This window comes from Somniosus microcephalus, chromosome 20, assembly GCF_052327205.1.
Source record: "Somniosus microcephalus isolate GS21.2 chromosome 20, FLI_Smic_1.0, whole genome shotgun sequence".
NCBI lineage: Eukaryota > Metazoa > Chordata > Chondrichthyes > Squaliformes > Somniosidae > Somniosus > Somniosus microcephalus.
In genome coordinates this window covers 82,245,282-82,266,570 of record NC_141006.1, presented here as the reverse complement: position 1 = coordinate 82,266,570, position 21,289 = coordinate 82,245,282, and the positions used below count along the sequence as shown (strand labels likewise).

Here is a 21,289-nt window from a genome sequence, read left to right as displayed (position 1 = left end):
TCGTCACCCATTGGCTCCGCGCTGAGGCTGCCAATCGCTCGCAGCCAATCGCGTTTCGGCAGCGCGGTAGGTGAGGCCCTGCGGCCTAGGTCACTCCAAAGCCTCGGCGCCGAGTGAGTCTCGGTCCCGCCCTCCGCAGAGCCTGCACGGAGCAAGTGCACCGGCATTTGCCGCACTGTGCGCCGAAGCACTGACCGATGGTCTGGAGTATTTCGGTTTGAGTGATGCGCTCTATGGATGAGAGTTCTTGTGCTTTTATTCTCAGTGTTTATTTTCTGCTGGTTCAGTCAGTAGTTTGTGAGTAGCTGGCCGCTTGTGTCGGACTCGCCCTTTATCAATGCAAAAAGCTGCCGGGGTACAAGGGGTGCAATCATCACATTCCCTCTATTGAAGATTGGGGCGAAGGATTTGTTGTGACAGGTGATTTGTTATTGCTCAGATCCGCTCAAACCAGTATTTTCACTTCCTCTGGGACTTCTTGCAAAATTGCGCTATTGAGAAAATCGTGCGACATATGGTGAAATGTAGTAACTCTCAGGATCTGTTGAGCGGGCAAGCCGTGCCAAATCACTGGGCCTTCTGATGAGTTCCATTCATTGGAAATCTTAATAACTAATATACGATGAGACACAGGTAAGTGCAAAAAATGACTTCTGTTTTGGACACCATCTTTTTTTGGTGTGTGTGTGATTTATTTATATCTTAAATAAAATGTGTTGTGTACATCGCTTTAAAAACAGACCGTGTCGTTCAAATACTGACAGGTGAGGACTCTTCTTGGGGGAGGGGGGTTTGTGAAGGTGGTAAGTGAGCACAGATGCAGTCCATCAAATCTTTGCTGGTGTTTTGAGCTGCATTTCAACAGTGGCTCAGTGAGTAGCATTCTCACCTCTGAATCAGAAGGTTGTGGGTTGAAGTCCCGTTCCATGAAAACATAATCCACTGCAATACTGAGGGAGTGCTGCACTGTCGAAGGTGCCAACATTCGAACGAGATGTCTGTATGGCACTGTTCGAAGAAGAACAGGGGAGTTCTCTCCTGGGTCCTGGCCAATATTTATCCCTCAGCTAACAGCACTAAAACAGATGATCTGGCCATTATCATATTGCTGTTTGTGGGAGCTTACTGTGTAGAAATCAGCTGTCACGTTTCTTACATTACAACAGTGATTATATTTCAAAAGGTACTTAATTGGTTGTAAAGTGCTTTGAGACATCTGGTGGTCATGAAAGGTGCTATAGAAATGCAAGTCTTTATACATAAGAACATAAGAGATAGGAGCAGGCCATTCGGCCCCTCGAGCCTGCTCCGCCATTTAATGAGAGCATGACTGATCCGATTTTGGCCTCCACTCCACCATCCTGCCCACTCCCCATAACCCTTGACTCCCCTGTTGCTCAAAATCTGTCTATCTCAGCCTTGAATATATTCAATGACTCAGCTTCCACAGCTCTCTGGGGTAAAGAATTCCAAAGATTTACGACCCTCTGAAAGAAGAAATTCCTCCTCATCTTTGTCTTAAATGGGCGACCCCTTATTCTGAGACTATGCCCCCTCATTCTAGATTCCCTGACGAGGGGAAACATCCTCTCAGCATTTACCCTGTCCAACCCCCTCGGAATCTTATGGGGAAAAAAAATTGAATCGCTCCCCCTTTGGGGAGAGCGCCCCGAAAAAATTAGCACCCCCGCAGCCGAAATTGAGTGGTAGCGCTCCAAGAGGAAAGCGAGGCGTTACTGGAAGCACCCCGCCTCCCTCTTGGGGCGCTGTGAGGGAATATCACAGCGCTACGTGCCGCGATACTGCAGGTCTTCTTCCCCTTCTTAAAGGGGAGGGGTCTTACGCAGTGCAACCCGGGGCCCAGCTGGGCCACCAGGGATCGGAGTGCCAGCACTCTGCGGGTGGGGCGGTTCAGAAGGCCGGGGACGGCAAAGCGGGTAGGTGCTGGCAGGCGGCCAGCAACAAAAATGGCTGCTCAGCACCTCGCCTTTAATTAGTGCCACCCTGGCCGCAGGTAGGCCCCCCTGACCCCGTCGGACATGGCATCCAGTGGTAACTCGGGGGGCGCTACCGAAGATCACAGCTGGGGCGCGAGCTGGGTGCTGCGCACGGCAATGACATCAGCGCCGTGGGGCGCTAACGGTTACCGCCACCACTGGGCAGAAACATGGCAAATGCACTATAATGTGGATAAATGTGAGGTTATCCACTTTGGTGGCAAAAACAGGAAGGCAGATTATTATTTGAATGGCAATAGATTGGGAGAAGGGGAAGTGCAAAGAGACCTGGGTGTCCTTGTGCACCAGTCGCTGAAGGTAAGCATGCAGGTGCAGCAGGCGGTTAAGAAGGCAAATGGTATGTTGGCCTTCGTAGCAAGAGGGTTTGAGTACAGGAACAAGGATGTCTTGCTACAGTTGTACAGGGCCTTGGTGAGACCGCACCTTGAGTATTGTGTGCAGTTTGGTCGCCTTACCTGAGGAAGGACGTTCTTGCCATGGAGGGAGTGCAGCGAAGATTCACCAGGCTGATACCTGGGATGGCAGGAATGACGTACGAGGAGAGATTGTGTCAATTGGGCTTATACTCACTGGAGTTTAGAAGATTGAGAGGGGATCTCATCGAAACCTATAAAATTCTGTCAGGCCTGGACAGACTAGATGCAGGAAGGATGTTTCTGATGGCCGGGGAGTCCAGAACCAGGGGCCGTAGTCTAAGGTTAAGGGGAAAGCCATTTAGGACTGAAATGAGGAGGAATTTCTTCACCCAGAGAGTGGTGAACCTGTGGAATTCTCTACCACAGAAGGCAGTTGAGGCCAGTTCATTAAATATATTCAAGAAGGAATTGGATATATTTCTTAAGGCTAAAGGGATCAAGGGATATGGGGAGAAGGCAGGGACAGGGTACTGAATTTGGATGATCAGCCATGATCGCATTGAATGGTGGAGCAGGCTCGAAGGGCCGAATGGCCTACTCCTGCTCCTATCTTCTATGTATCTATGTAACCTCCCGCTGAATTTCACGGGAGGAATTGGCGGCGCTGCACCCGGGCGCTAGTTGCTTTGCGCCCCGTTAGCGCCCTCTTAGGGCACTAATGGGAGGCGCAAAGCAACCAAATTTTTCCCCTATATGTTTCAATAAGATCACCTCTCATACTTCTAAACTCCAATGAGTATAGGCCCAACCTGCTCAACCTTTCCTCATAAGACAACCCTTCCATCCCAGGAATCAACCTAGTGAGCCTTTCATGAACTGACTCTGTTTTCTGTAAGTTAGCCAATCCTCTATCCAATCTAATACCCCCAACACCATGAGCTGTTATCTTATGCAGTAACCTTTTACGTGGCACCTTGTCGAATGCCTCTTGGAAATCCACATACACCACACCTACTGGTTCCCCTTTATCCACCCTGCACATTACCTCCTCAAATAACTCTAATAGACTTGTCAAACACGATTTCCCTTTCATACAATCAAACAGAGTCAACATGGTTTTATTATGATTTTCTAAATGCCCTGCTACTACTTCCTTAATAATGGCTCCGAGCATTTTGCCAATGACATGTTCGGCTAACTGGCCTGTAGTTTCCAGCTGTCTGTCTCCCTCCTTTTTTGAATAAGGGCGTTACATTTGCGATTTTCCAATCCGCAGGGACTTTTCCAGAGTCAAGAGAATTTTGGAAGATTACAACCACTATCTCTGTAGCCACTTCTTTTAAGACCCTAGGATGCAGGTCATCAGGTCCAGGGGACTTGTCAGCCTTTAGACCCATAAGTTTGCCTTGCACTTTTTCTCTAGTGATAGTGATTGTTTTAAGTTCCTCCCTCCCTTTTGTCCCATGATTTGCTACTATTACTGGGATGTTTTTAGTGTCCTCTACTGTGAAGACAGATACAAAATATTTGTTCAATGCCTCTGCCATTTCCTTGTTTCCCATTATTAATTCCCCAATCTCGTCCTCTAAGGGATCAATGTTTATTTTAGCTACTCTCTTCCTTTTTATATACTTGTAGAAGCTCTTGCTGTCAGTTTTTATACTTCTTGCTAGTTTACTCTCATAAGCTATTTTCTCCCTCCTATTATTTTTTTAGTCATCCTTTGCTGGTTTCTAAAATTTTCCCAATCTTCTGGCCTACCACTAATCAGACAGATATTTAATTCCCTTTAAAAAAAAAACTAATCTCTGCTGCAGCAATGGTTTGTATCAGAAAATGCTGACATTTTAACCACCTGTAAAGAAATGTGTTTTCAAATCTTAAATTTGTGCCCTCTCATTACCATCTTGCTGAGCAGGGGAAGCAATCTATCATTACTGCACCATAATCACTCCTCATCTTAAAGACCTCTATCAGGTAACCCTTCAATCTTCTTAGCTCCGGTGAAAGAAAGCCCGTAACTTCTCAAGCCTCTCATCAAAATTGTAACCCTGAATCTGGTAACATCCTTAATAGTGAGTGTCAACTGGCTATTCGATCATGGAGTGCATCATTGCTGAGCCCAATTCTATCCTCATCTGATGTCCGTACACATACACTTTCTGGGAGGTTTCAGTGTTTAGAAGTGGGAATGCCAACTGTTCTAACTTAACATAGATGATAATTAAAACTATTGCATTTTCTGACATTAAACTTTTACCTGTACTGATAGAGAACGGCTCAGTCACCATAAGGTGAAAAGAACAGAAGACAACAACAGGTGATTAGGAAGTAGTATTCAGGTGATTCCAAAATTGTATCTTAATATTGTATATGGAAAGAAAGAGAGAGGAAGATAAGAAATTCCAGAGTTTTGACATGCTGGGAAAGAATGAGTTCGAGTAGGAGATGGTACGCTAGGTATTAAATTCACCACAGTGACGATGTAGGGAGGAGAAAGAACATGCAAGAGTATTTATTTCAAATTTTAAAACGGCACGAGGGAAAAGTTTGGAGGGACAATGACTATAACAGTAGTAATTAAATAGCGAAAGAAGAGAAACATTGTGACAAATAGCAACAACAATTTGAGTAGTAAAACATCCGAAGGCCTTTCACCGTTGTGGGAGGGGTCCGACTGAAACCAGAATAGGAGGGAAATTGTGGGAATTATCAACGGTATAGTCAAAACGCTAGGTTTTAAGGAGCCTTAAAGATGGAGAGAGATATGGCTAGGCAGATGGGTTTAGAGAGAGCGTCCAGAGTGTGGGGCAAGAGATGGCTTTGTAGAAGGAGGTGGTAATGCACAGTGGGCCCAGAGGTGAAACAGTGAAGCATGTTGGCTGGAGAAAGTTGCAAAGGTAGGGAGGAGTGAGTGAGCTGTGCAGGGGGTTGTAAATAAGTTGATGCTGAAAGTCAGGGGCTACTAGAAATCAACAAAGACAGGGATGATAAATTAGCAAGACTTTGTGTAGAATAGCATCTGGGCGACAGAGTCCTGGATGAGCTGGGAAGAATGTAGGGTGTAGTTCATGAGGCTGGTGAGGGTATTGTTGAAAGAGTCTCATTTCCTCCATCTTATTGTTGGCAAAACCAAAGCCATTCTCTTCAGCTTTCACAGACACCTACACAACACCCGTCTCAATTCTATGAACCCCTTGGCTACCACTTCAGGCTGAAACTGGAGCCATGGAACCTTGGTGTGCTGCTGGACCTTGAGTTCAGCTTCCCCCCCACTCCCCATGGGTCACAAAGATCATTTTTTCTCAACTCCAAAGCATTGCCTGCCTCTACCTTATCCACTCCTCTATATTGCCAAAACCTTATTCCATGCTTCCAACCTCACGATTGGATTCCTCGAAGGCTCTTCTTGCTGGCCTTCCTACTTCAGCCCTTCATAGACGGCAAGCCATTCAGAATGCCATGGTTCATGTCCTCACGCATCATTACTAGGCTCTATTAGTACCTGTTCCCAGAGAGCCTCATCCTCATCTTCAAATCTCTCCATAGCTTTGCCACTCACTCGCAGTTATTCCCTCTAACCACATGTCCCTGTGCATACCTACTATTCCTCCAACACCAGTTTATTTCTTGTTCCCTGCTCCATCACCAGTAACCACTCTCTCAGCCACTATGGCCCAGCTTCTGGAATTTTCTCCTTCAAATCATTTAACTTGTCACCTCACATTCTGCCTTCAAAAGCCTCCCAATGACCCTCTTATTTGACCATATTGTCACCCCGTCCTAATTCCTCTTTCTCTCCTGCTTGAAGCCCATTTGTTATGCACTGCCCTGTGAAGTGCTATGAGAGATATCACTATACACGAGGAGTGCTCAAATATACACAAATATAAATTGTTTTGTAAGTTTGGAACTGAGAATGAGGCTTTCAGACAAAAATTGAAGGCTAAGACTTAGAAAGAAATTGCCTATCAGATGACCAGCCTTCTATTGTATCTTGTCCAGGACTGCAAGAGGGGTGTTAGAAGACCCTCTCCAGATATGGGAGCAGCAATCACATTCTGAGCAGTATTGGGCATCATAGAGGTAAGAATCATTGTGGGGGGGAAAAGAAGTTTAAAGTTTATATTTTTTTCATCATTTTTCTTCCCTTCTACCCTTTCCTTTCCTACCCTATACTTCCCTCTCCTTGCAAACATACAGTTCTACAGACACCTATTATCATCTGATACATCAGTCCAAAAGACCTGTATTCATGTTTGAGCTTTGACAGTGAGTGTTGCACCGCTATTTTACCATGGGAGGCATCACAACACAAGGTTATTGGATAATGCAGAAGCATGAGCTCTCCAGCCCTGAGACACTGAGGCCGATTGTAGCACCTTTATCACCACCCTAGCTGAGATGGGCTAATCCAGCACAAACCAGGATTGGACCCAGTGCTCTGCTGGTGTGTATGGTTAATTTATTTACTGTATGAACTCACTGAACTATGAAACAAACGTCAAACCTTAATCTTCAATGGAAACCTGCCAAATGTTCCCTTTGCTGTTAGGCAAGTCTCATAGAAACACAGAAGATAGGAGCAGGAGTAGGCCATTCGAGCATTCAATGTGATCATGGCTGATCATCCAAATTCAGTACCCGGTCCATGCTTTTTCCCCATACCCCTTGATCCCTTTAGCCTTGAGAAATATATCCAACTCCTTCTTGAATATATTTAATGAATTGGCCTCAACGGCCTTCTGTGGCAGAGAATTCCACAGGTTCACCACTCTCTGGGTGAAGAAATTCCTCCTCATTTCTGTCCTAAATGGCTTACCCCTTATACTTAGACTGTGACTCCTGGTTCTGGACTCCCCGGCCATCGGGAACATCCTTCCAGCATCTAGTCTGTCTATGAGATCCCCTCTCATTCTTCTAAACTCCAGCGAGTACAAGCCCAATCGATCCAATCTCTCCTCATACGTCATTCCTGCCATCCCAGGTATCAGCCTGGTGAATCTTCGCTGAACTCCTTCCATGGCAAGAACATCCTTCCTCAGATAAGGTGACCAAAACTGCACACAATACTCAAGATGTGGTCTCACCAAGGCCCTGTACAACTGCAGCAAGACATCCTTGTTCCTGTACTCAAACCCTCTCGCTACAAAGGCCAACATACCATTTGCCTTCTTAACCGCCTGCTGCACCTGCATGCTTACCTTCAGCGACTGGTGCACAAGGACACCCAGGTCTCGTTGCACTTCCCCTTCTCCCAATCTATTGCCATTCAGATAATAATCTGCCTTCCTGTTTTTGCTACCAAAGTGGATAACCTCACATTTATCCACGTTATATTGCATCTGCCATGTTTCTCCCCAATCATCCAACCTGGCCAAATCATCCTGGAGTTTCTCGGCATCCTCCTCACAGCACACAAGCCCACCCAGCTTTGTGTCGTCTGCAAATTTGGAGATATTACATCTAGTTCCCTTGTCTAGATCATTAATATATATTGTGAATAGCTGGGGTTCAAGGACTGATCCCTGCGGTCCCCCACTAGTCACTGCCTGCCACTCGGAAAAAGACTCGTTTATTCCAACTCTTTGCTTTCTGTCTGCCAACCAGTTCTCTATCCAAGTCAGCACCTTGCCCCCAATCCCATGTGCTTTAACTTTACACGCTAATCTCTTATGCGGGACCTTATCGAAAGCCTTCTGAAAGTCCAAATACACCACATCCACTGGTTCTCCCTTATCTATTTTACTAGTTACATCCTCAAAAAATTCCAGTAGATTAGTCAAGCACGATTTACCCTTTGTAAATCCATGTTGACTTTGTCCGATCCTGTCACTGTTTTCCAAATGCTCTGCTATTACATCTTTTATAATGGATGTCACCAATTGGAGGTGTTCTAGAGTGGTGCCATTTAATTCAGTGACTTGCCGACCCAGAACTGCTCAAGCCCAGGAAAACCGCACTACCGATAATGCTGTTCAGGCAGCTCCGCTGCACTATTTATTTCATGAGTTGGAAAGAACCATAATTCACTGGCAGAGTAGCTATAAACCATGTTATAAAGTTTTTTTTTCCACAATTTAAATTAACCTAATAACATTAGCTTCTCCAATAGCTCAATGGATAAATACATTGCCCACTGTAGTTCTGATCACAAAGGTTCCAGCTTCAATCCGTCATCAGTGCTGAGTTAGCCAATTTCAGCCAGATGGATGCTACAATTGACCAGGCTAGGGAGGAGGGATTGGTGGGGAAATCACCCATGGTTCTTCACTCGTGATCATTAACCTGTGTTGCAGTGCGAACACATGACTATTGATGGCTCCATGGTCTAATAGTTTGCTAACACTCACTGTCTAGGCTTGCATCTGAAGAATGTGTAAAGTATGGATGTCTGGAAGCGCATCCAAAACCTTACCCAATATCAGTGCTATCTTCGGGGAAGAAAGGGAGAAAATAGGAATAAAAAGGGGAAAGATTTTTTGAAAATTCTAGTTACAATGATGTATGGTGCAAATTTCTGTTCAATGTACTTCAGTGTCTCAAAAACAAAACCAGTTTGATAATTTAAAAAAAATATTCAACCTAATTGAATTTTGTTGTCTAGAACAGTTTCCGAGGCTAATGCGACATTGCATTGAGGGTAATGTGACGTCACAAGATCATCTCTTCTACGAGACCAGCTTGTAACTCCCTTGATCCATTTCCTATCCAACTCCTGACCACTCAACTATCTTTCCTGGCCCCAGTGCTCACCAGCATTGTTAATGGTTCCTTCTGTTCAAGCACTATCCCTCTTCCTTTTAAAAATGCCATCATCATCCGCTCCTCATAAAGCTTAACATTGACCCTTCCATCCCCTCCAACTACCAGCCAATCTCCAACATTCCTTTCTTGTCCCAGGTCTTTGAAAGTGTTATCACCTCTTGGCTTGTGCTCTTCTGCAGCTCTCTTCAATCCGGTTCCTACCCCACCCATAGCATCAAACTGTCCTGGTTAAATTCACCAGTGTTATCCACTGTGTCTGACCATGGCACTTTATCCTTTATTTTTTCTGAACTTTCTGCAAAGCTTGACATGGTTGATCATGCCCTCCTCCTCCACCACCTCTCCGTAGTGGTTCACTGTAATGGGACTGCCCCGGCATGGTTTAACTCCTACCTGTCCCAATGAAGCCAGCAATGGCTTCTCACCCAGATACTCTGTTCCCATACCTCCGAACACCCACATTAGTGCAAATAAAGTCCCAACCCCCTGCACACCTCTCACTTCTGTGAACCCCAATATTCCCCCTCCCTAATAAGGCTCTCATTATTTCCACAGACCACAACACCTTCCCCAGTACTCTTGCATTGAGAAGCCACTCCTAAATCCCACAACCCATCTCTACACTCCCACCATTGCAATATACCTACACACCACTCCTACTCCCAGAACCTGGGACAACCCTGCCGCTACTTCCACATCCTGTGACCCACTGTCCAATCTTCCCTAACCCTAGAAACATGTAAGAATCCAGGGATAAGTGAACTATTGTATCAGTCAAAGGGCACCAGATGAATTCTTAATCCCATGACATTAACTCCTCATCAAGGAAGTGTCTGGAGTTTACAATTCAGTTTACACCCAGTGAAGTACTATATGCCGCAATGTGGCTAGCCTGAACTGTTTTACATCAACCAGTCCAGATTAGGTTAATGTTCAGAGTACCAATCCTCTAAAATACATGTAAACTTCTGAGTGAATGAGATGACCTCTTCTTGCCAAATCATCAAAGAGTGTTATACCATGAAGTCACAAAGTAGCAGTTCTTTATTAACATACTAGCTGAAGTGCCCGGCGGTGCCGAGGCTTTTTCGAGGGCATGTTGTTGTTGGAAGAGAGAGAGAGAGCGACTGGGGGGAAGAGAGAGAGCGACTGGGGGGAAGAGAGAGAGCGACTGGGGGGAAGAGAGAGAGCGACTGGAGGGAAGAGAGAGAGCGACTGGGGGGAAGAGAGAGAGAGCGACTGGGGGGAAGAGAGAGAGAGCGACTGGGGGGAAGAGAGAGAGAGCGGCTGGGGGGAAGAGAGAGAGCGGGTGGGGGGAAGGGAGAGCGGGTGGGGGGAAGGGAGAGCGGGTGGGGGGAAGGGAGGGCGGGTGGGGGGAAGGGAGGGCGGGGGGGAAGGGAGGGGGAAGGGGCGGGGGGGGAAGGGAGGGGGGGAAGGGGCGGGGGGGGGAAGGGGCCGCTCTCGGAGCCCCCGCCCCGCACTCTCGAGAGCCCTGCTCTCCAAGCCCCAGCCGCCCCGCTGTCCGAGCCCCCCCCCCCCCGCCCGAGCCGAGCGCGGAACACTCACCAAGGCCAAGAGCACTGTCGAGAGCCCCGCCCCCCCCCCCCGCCCGAGCCGAGCGCGGAACACTCACCAAGGCCGAGAGCACTGTCGAGTGCCCCGCCCGAGCCGAGCGCGGAACAGAGACGCCGCGTCTCACCTGCTCCTGCTGCGCGCGCACCCTGACCCTCGTGGCTGACGCTGTTGCCCTGGGTAACGTGACACGGGGGGTGGGGTGAGGAGCTTAGCAGAAGCCCAATCACCTAGCTCGGGCGTGGCTGGGCAAGAAAGGCGCAGGCTTTCAGGCCTAAGAAAAAAACGGGGAAAGGTAGGAAAAAGAATGTTCAGGTTAGAGAAAATATTTACAAATGAGTGATTTTTTTAAAAACAATTTAATAAATTCAATTTTATTTTGGTGGAAATGTGTATTTGAAAAGAAAGACGCAGAATGCAGGAAAAAGAATGGAAGCAAGATGGCAGCGACTCACCTCGGTTCAGAACGATAAGGCCTGCCCACACATGCACCGATTGGTTGACCGTCAGGTCACCAAAGCGTAGGATTGGTCAATCGTCCCGTCACTCGACCGTAGGAGGGCCCGGCCGCACGCGGCAGCAAGCCGCCGTACGATTGGTCAACCTCGAGGTCACTCTGTCGCTAATGAGCAGATAATGAGATGCTAATGAGCGGAATGTTGAAGGTTTTTCGGATACCGCGGGCGCGATTTTAGCCCGGCCGAAACGTAAATACGCTTAAAACCGTCTCGGAAGCGTAAGCTTTCTTTGGAGGTAACGCGCGCGTAGGTACGCCCTGTAACTTTCGAGCGCATAACCCGCCAGACGCACACGCGATGACAGAAGGACAGATGTACCGATTTATATATTATAAGATAAGATACTTATGATAACACAATTAGCAGCATTTAAGTATTAAGTATTAAACCGTGAGGTACACAAACTATTTGGATAGGTATTGTAACTAATGGAATTGATGATTGAGGTTACAAAGGTAGTTCAAATATGTCACAATAACTCAGCATCAACTGGGCTTCACTGATCATAAATTGATATTACGGTTAATCTCCAAGACTGACATAAAAGTCAGCAATATTAGTTTATGGTTGGACACTAGACCAGATAAGCTAATGGCTTTAGGTAGTAAGTCTACTGGTTATATTAAGTCTTATTAGTTCAGTATCAAACTGATACCCTAGTAGCTTTAGCAATGATTCCAGGACTTAATACAACTTTGTTATCAAGAGCCCACATGGTGTAGTTGGTTGCCTCGCCTTCCTCTGGGAAGCTTGTGCTGGTCGCTTGGGACCTCAGAGCGGTAACCCTCTGTCCACAGATGTGCTATCATTTTCCTTTTGAATTGTCTGTTTCCTGGATAGCGCCACCTACTTGTCAGTAGCTATATTTGGACTAGAACTAGTTGAATCTCACTCTTGTTTTCTTGGGGAAACTTCTCGTTCATCCAAGTGACACACTCGGAAATCTGCCTGTATGTAGATTGTAAAGAACATTAAACTTTGAATATCTCTCTCGCGTTCTCTCTTTCCCCACCTACTTTCATCCTCCTTTGACCCCTAACCTTTCACCACTTCTTGTCACTCAATCCAGGCTCCCACTTTCCCACCCAGTCAGCACCACTCTGGAGACCTATTCTTTCTCATCCCCAAATGTTTTGTTTTTGGTGACTGCATACCTTTTGAGTATCTAGCTGTTTGTGCAGTCCATAGGACAATGTGTTAGTACTGTTCCTTCCAGTGAGATCAGTCAGTACAACACAGTTTGGGCTTTTGCATTGCATTATTTTTTGGAATGCAAGATACAGGAGAAGATTTTTCTTGCTATTATAACTTAATTACTAACCAATAGAACAACAACAATCACGTGATGTGGTATGAAAATAACCCTTGTCGTGATCTAATAGTCATAAAAGACCTCATAATTTCCACACGGGGTAGGACTTCCACTGCTTTAAGAAGCATTCTACAAGAACTGCAGCTGCATTTGCAAGGGCATTGCGTCTTCTGCATGTGATGTTCAGGCAAGATGTACGATCTTAGATGACACACTAAAATATAACCTGAAAATACTCATCAGCAATGAAGAACAGATACTAAAAGGTATGCATTGCTGAAACAAATTGAATTTGATAATGTAATTAATCATGGGGACTGAAAAAAGGACAACGCAGCTGAATGGTATTTTGGAGAACGAGTGTTTTAGATATCAAACGGACAATCTGTGCAAGCTGAAGAGAAGACTAAACGTGCGTCTGGATTTGATTTGTGTCTGTGCTTCCTCGTGTAGACAAATCAGTAAAAATATTTTTAGTTTAGCAATTTCACTGCAGTATGTTGGAGAATGATCTTTGTAAATATTACCAAAATACTGTACCTTAAATTATTAAAATTGCAGATTCTTTCTTCCCAATACCTATCAATCTTAAACCTTTAAATAATGTATATTGTTATAATGCACATAACCTCTAACTAGCCTTTAAGAATGGTGTCCAGTAGCTCAGTTAGTGAGTGTATCTCCTGGTGTGTGGCACAGGCCAGCAAGATCCCAGGTTCAATCTCCACCCCACCCCCCCCCCGGAAGATTAGAACAGACATTCCCACTAACAGCCTCAGCCGAAACCGTGGCCCTCAGCAGGTAAGTGGAGAGAGAGGAGACTGATGCAAGGCTCTCTCCCTCCATGCAGGCTCCTCAGGGTCATTACTACTGCTTCCTGGATCCTACAACCATGGTGGTCCCAGAAAGTGGCAGTAACAAGTGGATGGGCTGGGAATCCAGGCCCACCCCCCCGCCCCCCCCAATATTGCCATTTACGTTAGGCGAGGAAGGAAAGGCCACTAGCAGACTTGGCATCGACAGAGGAAGGGAAATACAGGTGGGCGGTGAGGAGATAATGGGCCTCACCACCCAAATTCTCCCTCTTTTGTCTACTGCTATACTGCCCAATTTCAGATGGGTTCATTGAGGATAATCCAGCCCAATAAATCTTGGTTGTGATAGCCTGAAAGTTGAAGTGAAGAATTGCCATTTGAACAGGATAAAGAAAAAACTTATATTTATATAGTGCCTTTCACGATCTCAGATGGTCCCTTAGTGCTTAAAAGCCAATGAAGTACTTTTGAACTGTAGTTACTGTTGTAATATAGGGAAACACAGCACCCAATTTTTCCAAAGCAAGGTTACACAAACAGCAATGAGGTAAATGACCAGAGAATCTGTTTTAGTTATGTTGGTGAGGGATAAATGTTGGGCTGGATGCCAGGGGGACTCCCCTATACTTATTCAAATAGTGTCATGGGATCTTTCATGTAAAGCTGAGAGCCTCAGACAATGTCTCATCTTGAAGATGTACTTCTGAATCAGTACTGTGCTGAAGTGTCAGCCTGAAATACCTGCTCGGGTTTCTGGAGTGGGGCTTGAAATTGCAACCTTCTGATTGAGAGGTGAGAGTTCTACTGCTTGAGCCAAGACTGACACCTAAGTTAGCCAAGGAATACTGTACCCCAGCATGAGTCACTGCCTTCAAGTGAAGATGGAATTAAATTAGAAGAGATTAAAATAGCCATTAAGAGGGGCTTGAACTCATCATCTATGTTGATATTACAATGTAGTACTCAGCCTTGGCTCAATGGCAGTACACATCCCTCTAAATCTGAAGGTCATGTGTTCAAGTCCCACTCCAGTGATTTGAGCATGTAATCTATCAGTGCAGTACTGAGGGAGTGATGTACTGTTGACTTGAGGTCCTGTCTTTCAGATGAGACATTAAACTGACCTTTTGAGTGGATATAAAATAGCCTATGGCACTGTTTGAAGAGCAAAGGAGTTCTCCTGGTGTCCTGGCCAATATTCATCCCTCAACAAATATCACTAAAAGAAATTATCTGGTCATTTATTTTATTGCTGTTTGTGGGACCTTGCTGTGCACTAATTAGCCGACATGTTTCCTTACATTACAATAGTTACTTTACTTCAGAAGTAATTACTTGGCTGCAAGGCACTTTGGGACATCCTGTGGATGTGAAAGGTGCTATGTAAATGCAAGTTCTTTCTTTTAATGAGGAAATATTGCAGTGTCAGCAGTAGTGTTTGGTGTTGGCCAAAAGGGGAAAAAAACACACAAAATTACTGCACAAATCCAAATATGAATAGTGACACACTTATAATCCATCAGGAACATGGACGTTGGATTAATTTGTATTGGAATTTTGGATTGTTCAGTACACTGGATGGGAGGAGTGCTGGTCTTATTTGGTGACTGGTTTCCACGGTATGGGAGTATTGCCTTTTTTATCTGTGACAATCAGGTGAAAGATGACAGTAAAAGTGACGGAACACTGTTTTTGTTAGCATCAAGTCTTCCCAGGTCAGGTGATAGCCAGAGCCAGGTAAGCTTCCTTTACTCTCCCTAGCAATTCCCAAAGAGCAGTTTGTACTGCATCAGTAATCGTTCCATTTCCCTAACTAGTTATCATCATGGTTTCTCTGAATGAGTACTCCAGTTTTTTGTGCTATGTATGCATGCTCATTATGAACTGCTCTAGACCACCCATCAAAACTATCACGGCAAGAGAAAAATGCCAATGAGGAATTAGGTGCTGAACCAACAATGCAGCAAAGAGGACGGGGAACCAGCTCTAATCTAAGGTTGCTTCCAATGAGTGCCATGGCTACATAATTTCTTTAAGATGGAAATACAAGTAACTATGCTCAAATCACCACCTCCCATATCTTCATGTTCAGTTCTTCCAATACCATCTATTGCTATATTATGCTAGCACAACCATTACTATAGCCATTGACAAATAAATATTTTGCACAATGTTCAAATCAAGTACTGTGCATTCATTTTGTCCATTGTATGATGTGTGAATGTTGTCAATTCAATTTGGAAGAGTGCTACCCCTACGTGCTTCTACTTCTGACTCGGACATGTAATTACCTAACCTACTAGTACTATGTGCTTCCCTTGTGGCTGGCTGCAGGATTTCAGTGGCAGCCTGCTAGATTCTGGTGACCGTAGGCCTTGTTGACGGTGCAATTTAAAAATCTTTGCATGTGTGTAAGCCACATACTGTACCGTGGTGACTTACTGGTGCAGTCTGCTTTCAGTCACTCCCATGCACACCACAGCAGATGTCTCAGAAATTGTGTCCTTCTCCTCACTGCCTCCTCACAGTAAGGCCTTCAGTAAACAGGATTTCCTCACTCTATAATACACTATTCTTCAGCAATTTGGCACGATTAACACCTTGCCTGGCCTTCCTGGGGAGAAAGGGAAAAGATTGGAAGTGCATAAAATAATTCTTTCCATGGACAAGTTACAAAGACTCCACACCAAAGCAACAGAATAATATAAGAATGTTTTAGCAATATGAATGAAGCTGGTCGTGTAGGCATTAACCCCCCAAGTGACAAATTTTGCTCGCTCTCTTTCCAACCCCCCCTCTCCATCCCATGCCCAATATATGCCTATACCATTATACATGCCCACTTAATGTAAATGGCCTGATCCTAATGTATCAGACTTCACAACGGCGGAGTGCAATTCCCATTCTGTGGCAGTTACAGCACCAAAGCAGGATCGCAGATATTTGGGCCCTATACCCCAACCATATTAAATTACATATACAAAGCTCTCCCAAAGGCTTAGTCTAAATGCACCACCTAGTATGGTACTGAATCACACAGACCAGAAGGGTCTCAGGTTTGATTCCTGGTCTATGATGAGTTAACAGCTCTCGGCCAAGATACCAGTGGTAGGTAGGTAGGATTACAATTGGTCTTGGTGTCCTCGGGCTAGAAAGAAGGAAAAATAGCCAGGATTTCCAATTCTTGATGGAAATCCAGAAACGTACATACATGTTGATGTTGAGTGAATGCATGATAAGGCTCAGCTGTGATGTCCTCATGGTTGAACAGTCCATCCCAACACTCACTATCCAGGCTCACATGAAGAATGGCCACCAAATCATTGCTTTCAGGGGCGGAAGGGAGAAAACTGAGACAAAGAAAGGAAGTGTGTACGGTAATGGCCCTTTGACTTTGGACATAATGATATGATTTGAATTGGTCCTACTAGATATCATCACTCCCTTCAATAACAGTGAATAATTGATTATTAGCATTTAGCAGCTGTTTCACTAAGCAGTATCGAATGTTAGTGAAAGGACATAATTTTTCCAAAAGTAATTGATCATATGACTTGCTAATGTCGCTCCACATATTTGGAAATTAGACTGCAATAAATTCTCAATTATCATTAAAGGAATAATAGACATTATGCCCTTTTAGTTAATCCATGCCCAATTTAAAAAAAAAAAAAAAAAAAAATTTGTTTTCCTGTATGACATAGTTCTCTTTACAGTTATGTACAGCTCAGCACAGAATCACATGGTTATCTGCACTATTAATAAGGAAGAGTTCCACTGAAGACAGAAGTGAAACAGTCGAATGTTTTAAATAAATGAACTTCTTGGCCCTGTAATATCAGCACAATCATGGATCACAACGAACAGAGTAAGGAGAAACAGCAGGATTATTTTTCTGATGTGAAGGCAAGGTAGGTATTCAACTTTAGAAAAGTAAAACATTAGAACCCTGATAAACTGACAAAAAAACATTCAGTCCATTTGACTGGCAGCATCATCCCAGGGACCCAGACTAGCCATTTAAAAAAAAATATATAGCTTTGGCATCAAACTCAGTTCTCTAATATCAGCTGAAACAGGAATTGGTAAAACTGCCTTTTAAATGCTTCAGTAGAGCTGAGGTTTGGACTAAGCATCTATCTATTCTATAAGTAATAATTCTAGGTATGGAGAAAATATATGTTACGAAAGGAAGAGAGTCTTGCATTTACGTAGCTCATAGAATGGTTACAGCGCAGTTGCCAGCCCGTCGAGCCCGTGCCGGCTCTCTGCAAGAGCACTTCAGCTAGTCCCAATCTCCCGCCCATTCTTCGTAGCCCTGCAATTTTTTTTCTTTCAGGTACTTAACTAATTCCCTTTTGAAAGCTGTGATTTTGAACACCTCGTGATTTTGAACACCTCTATCAAATCTCCTCTCAATCTTCTCTGCTCCAAGGAGAACAACCCCAGTTTCTCCAGTCTATCCACGTAACTGAAGTGCCTCATCCCTGGAACCATTCTTGTAAATCTTTTCTGCACCCTCTGTAAAGCCTTCACATCCTTCCTAAAGTGCGGTGCCCAGAATTGGACACTCTACTCCAGTTGAGGCCGAACCAGTGTTTTATGAAGGTTCATCATAACTTCCTTGCTTTTGTACTCTGTGCCTCTATTTATGAAGCCCAGGATCCCGTTTTAACTGCTTCCTCAACCTGTCCTGCCACCTTCAACGATTTGTGCACATATACCCCATGGTCTCTCTATTCCTGCACCCCCTTTAGAATTGTATCCTTTAGTTTATATTGCTGCCTCTTGTTCTTCCTATGAAAATGTAACACTTCGCACTTTTCTGCGTTAAACTTCATCCGCTACTTGTCCACCCATTCCACTAGCCGTCTATGTCCTCTTGAAGTCTATCCCTATCCTCCTCACTGTTCACTATACTTCCAAGTTTTGTGTCATCTGCAAATTTTGAAATTGTGCCCTGTACACCCAAGTCGACGGCCTAGAAATTCACTGGCCTTAGCGCCGCTTTTGAGGCGCTAGAGGGCCTAGCGGCGAAGTTATGGCCAGTTTTGAAATTGACAGGGGCCCTAAATCGGCGTTAGGCCGGTAGCGCTGCGCCGGCACTGATGACGTCATCGGTGTGCGCAGCGTCCCGGTTGCCATGGTAACCCGCCCGAACTCGGAAATTGAGTTGCGGCCGCCTCGCCCGTGGCAGCCGCAAGCAACGTTCTGGCAGAGGTGCCTTACAGAACGTTGCGCCGGCGCATTAAAGGCCCCGCGGCGGCCGGCCGCTTTCCCGCCGCCCGCCTGGCCGCAGCTCCCTCCCCGGACTTTCCCCCCCCCCCCCCCCCCCGGAACAGAAGCAAGCCCGGCACTTGTCCGAGGTGCCGGGCTCATTTTTAAAAAGATTATCGCGGGCCGCGGCCGGGTGCAGGCAGCTCCTCCTTAAGGGAAGGAGGAGGCCTGCACTTCCCGAACCTGCCGCACCGCAGCGGGCGCCGCAGCGCCGGAATAGCGCTGAAATTCAGCGCATAGCGCCAGTTTTCAGGCGCTAACAGCTTTCAGCAGCGCCGGCAGCCGTTTGGGCGCAGAAGTAGTGAATTTTTGGCCCGCCCAGCGCGACTTAGCTCCGGCACTAACTTCCGGCGCTAAAGCCGTCGCTGCGCCAAAACCCAATTTCTAGGCCTAAGTCATTACTATATATCAGGAAAAGCAGTGGTCCTAGTACCGACCCCTGGGAAATACCACTGTATACCTTCCTCCAGTCCGAAAAACAACCGTTCGCCACTACTCTCTCTTTCCTGTCACTTAGCCAATTTCGTATCCATACTGCCACTGTCCCTTTTATACCATGGGCTTTAACTTTGCTGGCAAGCCTATTATGTGGCACTTTATCAAATGTCTTTTGGAAGTCCATCTACACCACATCAACTGCATTGCCCTCTTTGTTACCTCATCAAAAAAGTCAACCAATTTGGTTAAACATGATTTGCCTTTAACAAATCAGTGCTGGCTTTTTTTAATTAATCCTCACTTGTCCAAGTGACTTGTTAATTTTGTCCCTGATTATCATTTCCAAAAGCTTCCCCACTTCCGAGGATAAGCTGACTGGCCTGTAGTTGCTGGGTTTATCCTTACAACCTTTTTTGAACAAGGATGTATAATTTGCAATTCTCCAGTCCTCTGGCACCACCCCCATATCCAAGGAGGATTGGAAGATTATGGCCAATACCTCCGCAATTTCCACCTTTACTTCCCTCAGCATCCTAGGATGCATCCCATCCGGTCCTGGTGACTTATCTACTTTAAGTACCAACTCTTTATCCATTTTTATCCCAACTAATATCTCAACTACCCCCTCTTTCAATATGACTTTGGCAGCATCTTCTTCCTTTTTTTTTGATGAAGACAGATGCAAAGTACTCATTTATTACCTCAGCCATAACCTCTGCCTCCATGCGTAGGTCGCCATTTTGATCCCTAATTGGCTCCACCCCTCTTACTACCCGTTTACTATTTATATGCCTATAGAAGACTTTTGGATTTCTTTTATGTTGGCTGCCCGTCTATTCTCATACTCCCTCTTTGCCCCTCTTATTTCCTTTTTCACTTCCCCTCTGAACTGTCTGTATTCAGCCTGGTTCTCACTTGTATTCTCAACCTGACATCTGTCATACGGCCCTTTTTTCTGCTTTATTTTACTCTCTATTTCTTTCGTCATCCAGGGAGCACTGTTCCCTCTTAAGGCGCATGGGTGCACACCCATGCACTGATCCCTGAGCTCGTGTGCAGTTGATTTGAAAAGCCGTGCAGAGAACTGGACAGTAGCTGGAGCGGAGGAGGGGCCCAATACACAATGGCCCCGGGAATCCAGAGTCGTGTGACCTCCGAGCCGATCGCAATTGCAGCTCCTGAACTGTGTTCTGATGGTCAATGAGTTGCTGTGTAATGGCAGGAGGGGTTTGGTTTTCTCCTTTGCACTTGGACCTTTCAGCTGGACAGCTGGCAAATCCACCACGCTCTGATTATTCGTCTTTCAGCCTTCAGCGCCGGCTCATGGTATACCGGGGCCGTGCATCCGCAGTACCCAATTGGGCCACGCTTTCTTCGGCTCCATCCAGAGGTCAGGGGAACTGTTGGTGGGGGGAGGATCGAAAGGGGGGAGAGAGAGAGAGACTGGGGGGGGAGAGAGAGAGAGAGACTGGGGGAGAGAGAGAGAGACTGGGGGGGAGAGAGAGAGACTGGGGGGGGAGAGAGAGAGAGACAGGGGGGGGAGAGAGAGAGAGACTGGGGGGGGAGAGAGAGATACTGGGGGGAGAGAGAGAGAGACTGGGGGGGAGAGAGAGAGACTGGGGGGGGAGAGAGAGAGAGACGGGGGGGGAGAGAGAGAGAGACTGGGGGGGGAGAGAGAGAGAGACTGGGGGGAGAGAGAGAGAGACTGGGGGGGGAGAGAGAGAGAGACTGGGGGGGAGAGAGAGAGAGACAGGGGGGAGAGAGAGAGAGACTGGGGGGGGAGAGAGAGATACTGGGGGGGGGAGAGAGAGATACTGGGGGGAGAGAGAGAGAGATACTGGGGGGGAGAGAGAGAGAGAGACTGGGGGGGGAGAGAGAGAGAGAGACTGGGGGGAGAGAGAGAGACTGGGGGGGAGAGAGAGAGAGACTGGGGGGGAGAGAGAGAGAGAGAGAGAGACTGGAGGAGAGAGAGAGACTGGGGTGAGAGAGAGAGACTGGGGGAGAGAGAGAGAGACTGGGGAGAGAGAGAGAGACTGGGAGAGAGAGAGAGACTGGGGGGAGAGAGAAAGAGAGAAACTGGGGGGGAGAGAGAGAGATGGGGAGAGAGAGAGACGGGGGGAGAGGGAGAGAGAGAGACTGGGGGGGAGAGAGAGATTCGGGGGGGAGAGAGAGAGAGAGATTCGGGGGAGAGAGAGAGATTCGGGGGGGAGAGAGA

General features: G+C 46.2%; 1 protein-coding gene across 7 annotated transcripts in view; it reads left to right on the top strand.

Annotated features, from left to right (window-relative positions):
- The first annotated feature begins 133 nt into the window (after positions 1 to 133).
- LOC147103481 (nuclear receptor coactivator 7) overlaps positions 134 to 21,289 on the top strand; it is a 432,740-nt gene continuing 411,584 nt past the window's right edge. For 4 of the 7 annotated variants that reach the window (XM_085963106.1, XM_085963104.1, XM_085963109.1 and 1 more), the window contains exons 1-3: positions 134 to 633; positions 6,380 to 6,460; positions 17,076 to 17,270. In XM_085963106.1, coding sequence (XP_085819232.1) covers positions 17,209 to 17,270 — 62 coding nt within the window. In that variant the 5' untranslated portion in view covers positions 134 to 633; positions 6,380 to 6,460; positions 17,076 to 17,208. The remainder of the gene's footprint in view (positions 634 to 6,379; positions 6,461 to 17,075; positions 17,271 to 21,289) is intronic. The other 3 variants (XM_085963103.1, XM_085963107.1, XM_085963105.1) reach the window with 3 other exon arrangements.